Raw genomic sequence first — 10,307 nt, forward strand, 5'->3', positions numbered from 1 at the left:
TGCAAGTTCTTCGGCAGAATGTGCTTCTCCGGTAGCATGCTGCCAAACATGGCCAACATCTTATCAAAGCCTTCGCGACTCAGATTTAACTCGGCCTTCAACCCCATAACACGTCTAATGGCATCCAACTGAGAAACCGTTGTACTCTCATGAAGGGGTTTATGTGCCAAGTCCAACATTTCATAGAAGGCCTTAGCGGCTTCCTCCATCTCCTCCTTCTCACGTCCTTCTGCGAAGTGAGCTTGGTGAGTGTCATCTAGCATGTCTTCTACTCCGGCATCATCATCAAAAGCCTCGAGGCGTGGTCTCACCACCTCTGCTCTTATACGATCTGCTTCACCATGGTGGATCCACCGGTGGTAGCCAGCTGTATAACCATTGTACACAAGATGTTTACCCATGGTCACCTTGTCTACCCTTCTGTTGTTGTCACATTTGCTACAGGGACACCAAAGTTTAGAATGTCCTTTAGCTACACCCGAGCTCCATGCATGTTCCAAGAAAGCATCTGTCCCATTCACTCACTCAATGTCAAAGTCACTCCTGCTTCTCTGGCCCGTGTACATCCACTGACGGTCTTCCATCCTTCCACATATACAGCACATAGTAATGTAACCATCAATTGCATCTACGCGGTGTTCCTACTCTCTAATAGGTGAGGATATGTCCTAATCCCACCCGCGGATGCGTAGATGAGGTTAGTTTCCATGCTCCGCTCGTTATCCGAGATAGAATTTCGGCAGCACCTCCCCGCCGTTCTCTCGATACACGTCCTGCAAGGGAGAGTGTGTATCCAGAGAACAACAAGGAGGTGATGCCGAAAGTCTGCCTCAGACCAGAGCAGACCATGGAAACTAACCTCATCTACGCATTCGCGGGCTGTCCAAAAAATGTGGACAATCCGAAACAGATACGGTTGCAGATATGCAAAGATCCGCATACCTCCGACCGTATCTGTTTTGGACGGGAGACGCCTAACTGGGTTACACGACCTACGACCATGATACGGATAGAGGGGTTATACCTAAGGTGCCGGTGAGGTCAGGCTAGCGGGGCGGTGTCGAATTGGTGCAGTGGCGAGGCGACGCGGTGCAAGAAGACCCACAACGCCCATGAAGACGATCGGGGTCCTCTGGTCCCCTCCAACGGATCCTCTGCAATATAAAAAGGCAACAGGTTAGTATTTGTTAAAAATTCGGCAGCACCTCCCCTGCACGGTGAGGTTTCCATAACCTGCAAAAAAGAATGGCACGAAGGCCGACATTCACAACAGCACGAAGGCTGACAACGACAACGGCACGAAGGCCCTCATATCGACATACAGCACGAAGGCCCACACAACCACATACGGCACGAAGGCCAATTACGAGGGTTTTACCTAGTGTTGCGGCGGAGTCGGGCGTCGCGGTGCGAGGTTCAGTTTCTTCTCCGGCGAGGTCGAGGGTGCCGGAGTACTCCTCTCCCCCTTCCCTTCTCTCTTCTCTACTTCTCCTCCTCCTCCTCTCCTCCCCTTCCTCTTCTTCAACTTTTCCTCTCCTTTTCCTCTTCTTCTCCTTCTCTTCCCCTTCCTCCTTCTCCCCTTTTCCTTCTCTTCTTCCTCCTAATTCACCTCTGCCTCCTCCCCTCCAACACCAGCCGGCGACCAGGCCGAGCTGAGGGCTGGCCTCGGGGTGGCGGTGGGGACAGGGCGGCCGGGTGCAGGGGGTCGCCGGTGGGGGCCGGCGCGGGGGCAGGAGGGCCGGCACGGGGGGAGGAGGGTCGGCCGGGCGCAGGGCGGCCGCCGGTGGAGCTGGGGCGGCCGGGCGCAGGGGGCCGCCGGTGGTGGTCGGCGCGGGGGAGGAGGGCCGGCCGGGCGCGGGGCGGCCGCCGGTGGAGCCGGGGCGGCCGGGCGCGGGGCGGCCGCCGGTGGAGCCGGGGCGGCCGGGCGCAGCTGCAGGGGGCCGCCGCCGGTGGTGGCTGGGGTGGAAGAGGGGGGCCGGCTTGGGGCGCGGGGCGGCCCAGCACTCGGCAAAGACAGTCTTTGCCGAGTGCCAAGCTGGCACTCGGCAAATTTTCAATTCTTTTTTGTTTTTTTGACCCCAAATTTTTTGTCGAGTGCCAGCTTGGCACTCGGCAAAGACTGTCTTTGCCGAGTGCTGGGCCAGGGACACTCGGCAAAGAATTTTTTGAAAGAAAATTCTCAAAAACGGTTAAAAAGTCTTTGCCGAGGGCCTAACGGTGATGCCCTCGGCAAAGATTGACGGCAGGGGATGGACGTCGTGTTAGGCGGTGTTGCCGAGGGTCGGCCCTTAGCCCTCGGCAAAGAATTATTGTTGCCGTGTGCTTGTCTTTGAGTCTTTGCCGAGGGCTGTTCTTTGCCGAGGGCCAGGCCCTCGGCAAAGACTCTTTGCTGAGTGCCCGAGCATTTTCCCTCGGCAAATCCTCAGGCCCTCGACAAAGATGCTATGTCCGGTAGTGGATGGAGGGGGTTAGATTTCGGCCCATTTACAGCTCAGAGCGTAGCAGTACGTACTTGGCTGTAGCGTACAGTAAATACTTGGTAGTATAGGATTTGCTTTCCCTAGTCCACGCTGTACAGCAGCACTGTGCGCGTCCCTCAAATGGTAGGATGAAAACGGTACGGATATTTTCCGACCGTATTTGAGACCGAATCCGTTTAAAGGGGTTCAGATCTATTCGTATCCGAGTCCGGATATTCAACATCCGATACCGTATCCGTATCCAAATACTCAAATCGCATATTTGTGGTGTCGATATCCAATCGTATCATATCCGATATGGTTGATACTATCCGTATTCGAATCCAAATCCGGACAGAAATATGAAAACAAATATAATATTAGTGATATCCGTTCGTATCCGATCCGTTTTCATCCCCACTCAAATGGGATTGGGCTACTACCGGAGCATACACAAAGGAGTGGTGGGAGGGGAGCGTGGCCTGGAATTATTCCCGGTGGACCCAAGCTCATGCGTGAAAGCTAGGATTAGATGCCCTCCATCTCGAGCCGTCGTCAACATGCCGAGGCTAATGTGGAGCTACCACTACCTCTTCCTCCCCCCAACTTTTTCTCATCCTCTATCTAAAGCATGTGCTTTTGGAGATGTGCTAGTCTTTTTCCTTCGATGGATGCCCCAAGCTCATGCATGAAAGCTAGGATTAGACGCAACCCCAAAAAGACAGTTGAGCCCTCTAGAAGAATCCAACACCCCCAAGGAGAGACGACAACTGGAACACCCCCAACACCACCACCAGTCCCCCCTTTCTGTTTTTCTTTTCACCCTCCTTTTCATTTTTCCACAAACATCCTTCTTTCCTCCGGTCCAAAACTAGGTCATACCACTTTCACCTTAACCCCCCACGGCCCAAAAGGACAACGGGGAAAAACACATTAGTGGACAGACACACAGCACAAGGCGCTTTGCAGTTATTACGCGGACTTTCTCGCTAATCATCAATGGCCTTTACCGGAATTTGGAGGCTTTCAATGATAGCTTGCTTGGAGTCACATGCAAGCCACGCCTAGTGTCGCCTCCTAGGCTGCTACGTCTATACTTACAACGAAGGTGGACAGGGCTTCCACCTCCAGCTCAGCGCCAATGTTAATCGCGCTTTCCTTGCGGGTGCCCTGACCACCTCTATTAATCCGATTAACGCAGGTCAACGACCACCTATGTTAATCATCTAACTGTGGAAATCACCAGAAGTGGCCTGCGTCCGTTAATCTGTTAAAGGAGGCGGCAGTACTAAGATGCCCGCCTTCATTTAGCGATTAACAGAAGAGGCATTATTTAAGCCGCTCGCCTCCATTAACGTATTCCAATTTTAAATATTTTGTTTCACACCATTTCATTTTTAATTCTTTTTATGATATTATATTATATATGTGTATATACACACAGACATGTACTTAGAACCACAAGTGCCAGCCCAATCAATATGCATGCAGAAAAAAACACACACTCGCTCATGCATGCTAATCAAATTTTAATATATTGATATTGATAAAAGTGAATAATATAAAACTGTATATATGCTCCCTCCACCCTGAAATATAGTGCATTCCGACTTCTAAAATTTGTACTGAAATATAATGCATTCTACATCATATGACTGTGCCTAGATTTATTAAGGTTTGTTAAAAAAAGAAAACCTTGATTTGAGGAGAAACGCCTTAATTGGAGCAATCCATGGGTATATGCGTCAATATAGTGTTCCCTTAAGTTGTCTTAAAATTTTTAAAATGCACTATATTATAGAACAGAGTGAGTACGCTCTATAGTTGCTTAAACATATTTTTTGTAATAGAAGATGTTGATAATTTTACGTAAGAGACATAAATCATGAACTCTCATATTCTTCAAAAAAAAAAATCGATTCATGGTAAATAAACAACTGAAAACAAAGAACAGGCATGCGCCAAATTCCTTCCACCAGTGGCCAACGGAGATGAAGATTGGGCTTTTTTATTCAGTTCAAATGGTGGAGCCACAAGCCGATGCAACCGCATGTGAGGGCTCATGAACCGATGCAACCGAACCTCACATTCTAAGGATTCTCCCTGCCTCTCGATCTCTTATGTTATTCCACTCTCTGTTATATATTCTAGGCCTCAGTGGAGCACCGTTCCACTCCGGCTAACCAACAAGAAATACGGTAACCACAAAATTATAGCGTCTGGTGGTCCCCACCTACGACGGTGAAAACCAGCCCGACTAGTGTTCTTCGACTAATCTAATAAAAACCAAGATTACATAAGTGGTATATGGATATAAGTAATTAGGGGTGCGGGTGATTAGTGTAATTAATGCGGATCTATCCTCACTTTCTTTCTATCCCTCGGTTGCTCATCTCTTTTCTAGTCTGGATCTGGGCAGCCTTAGTTCATGCTGGAGAAGACCAGGCGACATCACAATCAAGCGGCATGTTCGCTTGCTCGTATACGATCGTGGATTATAAGCTGGAATAGTATTTTTCTCTTACACCAAACCAGCCAGCAGTGAATAATCCACGATCGTTTACGGCCTGCCGAACACACTACCGGAGGCGGCTTCACTCGGCAAAGGCCAATATATACTCGGCAAAGGCGTTACACTCGGCAAAGGGCGCTCGGTAAACAGTTTATCGGCAAAGACCTCTTTGCCGAGTGCACTTTATCGGGCACTTGGCAAAGACTTTGCCGAGTGCCAATCCGACACTCGGCAAAGAAAAGTGGTCGTGACGGCGAGCGCCACCGTGACGGCGGCTTTGCCGAGTGTCAAGGTCAAGCACTCGGCAAAGGTCCCCTCTTTGCCGAGCGCCGTTGACTTAGACACTCGGCAAAGCATGCGATGTTTGCTGAGTGCCTGGGCCGTGGCACTCGGCAAATCTGTGATGTTTGCCGAGTGCAATGGCCTTTGTACTCGGAAAAGCATGTTCCCAGGTAGTTCCTAGGTAGTCACTTTGCCGAGTGTTATGGCAATTGCACTCGGCAAAGTGACTGAAAACAGCCTTTTTTATTTGTTTTTTTTACATCCCATCTAAACAAACAGAAGATATATATAACAAACATCACCAACATCACATATATATCATCAACAGCACATATATATCATCAACACCACATATATATCACAAACGTCACATATATATCACAAACGTCACATGTCTCACAGTATATCACAAATAAGTTCACAAGTAATCCAAGTGCTCCATCATCTTCAACCACAATTGCAAATAGAAGTACCATTAACAACCACAAGTATCATCACTGATTTGGTGAAGGATTCGCTGAAGCATGAGGATCGTTCGATGCCGCCGATTGATTCTGCACAAAGGAGAAGAGATTGCATGTGTGAGACAAGATAAATATATACCATACATGAATAAAACTTTCATACTCCATTAGGTTTGACCGTAAGCATGAACATACAAACTAAAACATTTATACTCACAGGAGTAGAATAGTGAGGAGGTGGAGGTGGAGGTGGAGCGAAAAGCGAAGGTGGCGGAACTACACCCATAGTGGCGCCAAGACTTTGCATGTACCAAAGAATCTCCGCCATCCTCCGCTGCTCAGCCTCCACCCTCCCCATCATCGCCTGCATCTGCTTCCGTATCCTCCTCTCTTGTTCCAGCTGGGCCTACAATACATTCACCCCAATGTTACAATAATGCAAAGGAAAGGTATGAAAAAACCAATGAACGACGAATAAACTAGGAATAACCTCGAGTGCCTCCACCTGGTGGTGTGAAGTGTCCTGCCGAGGTCGTATGGCTGGGCTCCTGCTCGTGCTGCTTGCTCGAATCTGGGAGAGACTAGGAGTAGCGGCCGAGTCGATTGTGCCGTCGCCAATCCAGTACTGGCCATGCTTCTTGCCTCCTCCCACCCTCATGACGACTTCTCCATCAAGGTCCTCGGTGCTCGGATCGTACTATGGCCCATGGACCTCCCTTGCCATCGATATGTACTCACTGAGGCGGTTGTGGACGGTTGCATTGCTGTACGCCTCGGGCCCATCCACCGGGTTGTAGTCGACGTCGGACGTCGCCTTGCCCTTGTGGGCCATAGCAAATGCCTTGAAGATGGAGCAAGGCTGGCCACCATGTGACGTCGACTGTGAGAAAAACAGCAAGATGATTAGAAATCATGCATAATTGAGCGTTAGAATAAATAAATGAATTCGCATACCCATGTTTCTGCGTATCCGCTAAGGCTGCGGCTGCCTTGATGGTGTGCTACACCTGGCATCATCAAACGTGGCTCCCGGCACAAGTTGTGCGTCTCCTCCCACTCGCGTGAGCACCACTTGTCCACCATCCGTTCCCAGCACTGGGGATACGCGGCGCACCAATAAGGAATCATCTATAGGCCATCAAGTACATGACATATCAGAAGATGAAATTAAGCCTACTTAATCTCAAAAGGAATCAGTATTAATGTTCTGTATTTACCTGCAGGTACTGGTCCCGGGTCAGCGTCATGCTCATTGCGTCCCTTTTGGTGACCTTCGTTCCAAGGATGGTCCCGTGGTAAGTTACGACGGCCTGGATGCGCGCCTCGTAATGCATGTCCACGACGAGTTTTTTGCAGCATTTGGTAGCCACCGCATCCGCCCTGGCCTCATGTCCGTCCTGGCATCTAAAGAAATCCTGCATACAAACACGATGTATCCATTCATTATTTCAAGAATGTCCAATGAATGCGATGTATTGAGCAATGTAGTGCGAGGAGGACTTACCCACAGCTCTTGCTTCACCCGCTCCACCTTGTTGTTGAATACCCTGCGGGCCCGATCTACAGCATCAGGGGCGGCGGCGTAGTGGCCAAACGAGTAGGCCGGCCCCGTCACTCCGGCATACTCAACCAGGCCAGGGAAGTGCTCCTTGCATAGAAGACCGAGGATGCCATTGACTTGGCGTGTGTGAGCACCTCCACTCGCCACAATCGTCCAGTTCCTGCCCAAGTGATTAAGAAAAATTATTAGTTTCTATTTTGATTTTCAACATATCACATAAAGTAGTGATAACATCTAAAGTTACTTACTTTTCCCCCTCAGGTCGAATCAGCGGGCGTCTCTCACGAGGTATCGGTCGCTTAGGGAGGCTCACGGGACCTCGCAAGTAGACGCTCGACGAACTAGATGAAGCGAAACCCACTGCTGTCGCCTCCTCCTCATCCTCCTGTGCCTCCTCGGCGTCCTCCTAGGGCACCTGCTCCTCCTCCTCCTCCTCACGCGACGGGGCGGCAGGCGACGGCTCCCTCCTGCGGCTGCTCCTCCTCCTACTCTCCCCCGGTGCAGCGGTGCTTGTCCTTCGGTACAAGGACGTTAGCTTCCTCGTCCCACCACCCACCATCTTTGTTCAATCACCTGCAATTAAAAAGAGTAAACCAATAAGCACAGATAAACAAGAAGTACTTAGAAAGAGATGCAAAATAAACAAAACGTAATTACAAATTCACAACGATAGTCCATCAAGTCCAAGCACAAGTCACAACCACAAGTAAATCTCAAGTCCAAGCACATGACGAAGCACAACTCCTCAAAAAGCCGGACATATGAGTCCACATATGTTCCTCACCATATCCCACAAAACCACCTCCTTCATTGGGCACGAGAGCATCTATCTGAGCACGCACCTCAGCACCACTCTTCATGCGCGGTTTAGGGTCTATCACTGCAACACCTTTCATAAAGTTCTTGATGTCTTGTCTGAATGGATGGTTAGAAGGGAGGAATTGACGATGCCTATCGAACAACGAATACTTACCACCCTTCTTCAACCAAATGAACCTCACAGCTTCCTTGCATATTAGGCACGGGAACTTCTCGTGGACACACCAGGCGGCGAATAACCCATACGCCAGGAAGTCATGCAGGGAGTAGTGGTACCAAACATGCATCTTGAAGGATGATTTTGTAGCTCGGTCGTATGTCCATACCCCCTTCTCCCAAGCGTCGATTAATTCATCAATCATAGGCTCCATGTACACACCCATATTACTCCCCGAGTTTCTTGGAATTATCAACGACAAGAAGACGTTATGCCGTTGAAAGGACATGCCGGGGGGAGATTCAGGGGGATAACAAACACGGGCCAACATGTGTATGGGGCAGACAACTATCCATAAGGATTGAACCCATCTGTTGCAAGCGCGACACATACATTACGAGCCTCAGCTGCTTTGTCAGGATGTTTGTCATTAAAGTACGTCCATGCTTCGGCATCAGATGGATGCACCATCGTCCACGGCTCGTACCGTACACCTTCTTTATGCCATGTCATCTGTTTCGCGGATTCATCGGTCATGAAAAACCATTGGATCCTCGGCACAAACGGAAGGTGTCGTAGGACTTTCGCGGGGATCGTAAGCTGCCTCTTCTAGCCATCTCCAGAGTCTACCTCCAGGTACCTTGAGGATTTACACTTCGGATAGTACTTTGCATCCTTGTGATCTTTCCTAAATAAGACGCACCCCTTCGGACAAACATGTATCTTGTCATATGGCATCTTAAGCATACGAAGTAGTTTCTGTGACTCGTGCAAGTTCTTCGGCAGAATGTGCTTCTCCGGTAGCATGCTGCCAAACATGGCCAACATCTTATCAAAGCCTTCGCGACTCAGATTTAACTCGGCCTTCAACCCCATAACACGTCTAATGGCATCCAACTGAGAAACCGTTGTACTCTCATGAAGGGGTTTATGTGCCAAGTCCAACATTTCATAGAAGGCCTTAGCGGCTTCCTCCATCTCCTCCTTCTCACGTCCTTCTGCGAAGTGAGCTTGGTGAGTGTCATCTAGCATGTCTTCTACTCCGGCATCATCATCAAAAGCCTCGAGGCGTGGTCTCACCACCTCTGCTCTTATACGATCTGCTTCACCATGGTGGATCCACCGGTGGTAGCCAGCTGTATAACCATTGTACACAAGATGTTTACCCATGGTCACCTTGTCTACCCTTCTGTTGTTGTCACATTTGCTACAGGGACACCAAAGTTTAGAATGTCCTTTAGCTACACCCGAGCTCCATGCATGTTCCAAGAAAGCATCTGTCCCATTCACTCACTCAATGTCAAAGTCACTCCTGCTTCTCTGGCCCGTGTACATCCACTGACGGTCTTCCATCCTTCCACATATACAGCACATAGTAATGTAACCATCAATTGCATCTACGCGGTGTTCCTACTCTCTAATAGGTGAGGATATGTCCTAATCCCACCCGCGGATGCGTAGATGAGGTTAGTTTCCATGCTCCGCTCGTTATCCGAGATAGAATTTCGGCAGCACCTCCCCGCCGTTCTCTCGATACACGTCCTGCAAGGGAGAGTGTGTATCCAGAGAACAACAAGGAGGTGATGCCGAAAGTCTGCCTCAGACCAGAGCAGACCATGGAAACTAACCTCATCTACGCATCCGTGGGCTGTCCAAAAAATGTGGACAATCCGAAATAGATACGGTTGCAGATATGCAAAGATCCGCATACCTCCGACCGTATCTGTTTTGGACGGGAGACGCCTAACTGGGTTACGCGACCTACGACCATGATACGGATAGAGGGGTTATACCTAAGGTGCCGGTGAGGTCAGGCTAGCGGGGCGGTGTCGAGTTGGTGCAGTGGCGAGGCGACGCGGTGCAAGAAGACCCACAACGCCCATGTAGACGATCGGGGTCCTCTGGTCCCCTCCGACGGATCCTCTGCAATATAAAAAGGCAACATGTTAGTATTTGTTAAAAATTCGGCAGCACCTCCCCTGCACGGTGAGGTTTTCATAACCTGCAAAAAAGAACGGCACGAAGGCCGACATTCACAACGGCACGAAGGCTG

The 10,307-nt window shown here is 49.7% G+C and overlaps 1 protein-coding gene across 3 annotated transcripts; it reads right to left on the reverse strand.

Moving 5' to 3' along the window:
* Positions 1 to 5,587: 5,587 nt before the first annotated feature.
* On the reverse strand, positions 5,588 to 8,325 carry LOC136502569 (uncharacterized). 3 transcript variants are annotated; one of them, XM_066497828.1, is made up of 9 exons: positions 8,252 to 8,325; positions 8,063 to 8,167; positions 7,527 to 7,851; positions 7,222 to 7,438; positions 6,935 to 7,132; positions 6,672 to 6,845; positions 6,208 to 6,597; positions 5,935 to 6,123; positions 5,588 to 5,807 (listed from the first exon to the last, which is right to left on the reverse strand). In XM_066497828.1, the coding sequence occupies exons 5-7, from the start codon at positions 7,049 to 7,051 to the stop codon at positions 6,415 to 6,417; spliced, it is 474 nt and encodes a 157-aa protein (XP_066353925.1). In that variant the 5' UTR covers positions 7,052 to 7,132; positions 7,222 to 7,438; positions 7,527 to 7,851; positions 8,063 to 8,167; positions 8,252 to 8,325; the 3' UTR covers positions 5,588 to 5,807; positions 5,935 to 6,123; positions 6,208 to 6,414. The 3 variants fall into 3 exon arrangements, with proteins under 3 accessions (XP_066353925.1, XP_066353924.1, XP_066353923.1); XM_066497827.1 differs by having other exon boundaries at positions 6,223 to 6,597; positions 6,935 to 7,438; XM_066497826.1 differs by having other exon boundaries at positions 6,935 to 7,438.
* Between the last annotated feature and the right edge of the window lie 1,982 nt (positions 8,326 to 10,307).

The sequence above is a fragment of the Miscanthus floridulus genome, chromosome 14 (assembly GCF_019320115.1).
Source record: "Miscanthus floridulus cultivar M001 chromosome 14, ASM1932011v1, whole genome shotgun sequence".
Classification (NCBI taxonomy): Eukaryota; Viridiplantae; Streptophyta; class Magnoliopsida; order Poales; family Poaceae; genus Miscanthus; species Miscanthus floridulus.

Bases quoted from the DNA above. Each gene is read 5' to 3' on its own strand.
- LOC136502569 (XM_066497827.1), bottom strand. From the start codon at position 7,138: ATGCAGGATTTCTTTAGATGCCAGGACGGACATGAGGCCAGGGCGGAT. The intron at 6,846-6,934 runs GTAAATACAGAA...GATGGCCTATAG, and splicing joins CCCGGGACCAGTACCTGCAG to ATGATTCCTTATTGGTGCGC. The intron at 6,598-6,671 runs GTATGCGAATTC...TTTTTCTCACAG, and splicing joins GCGGATACGCAGAAACATGG to TCGACGTCACATGGTGGCCA.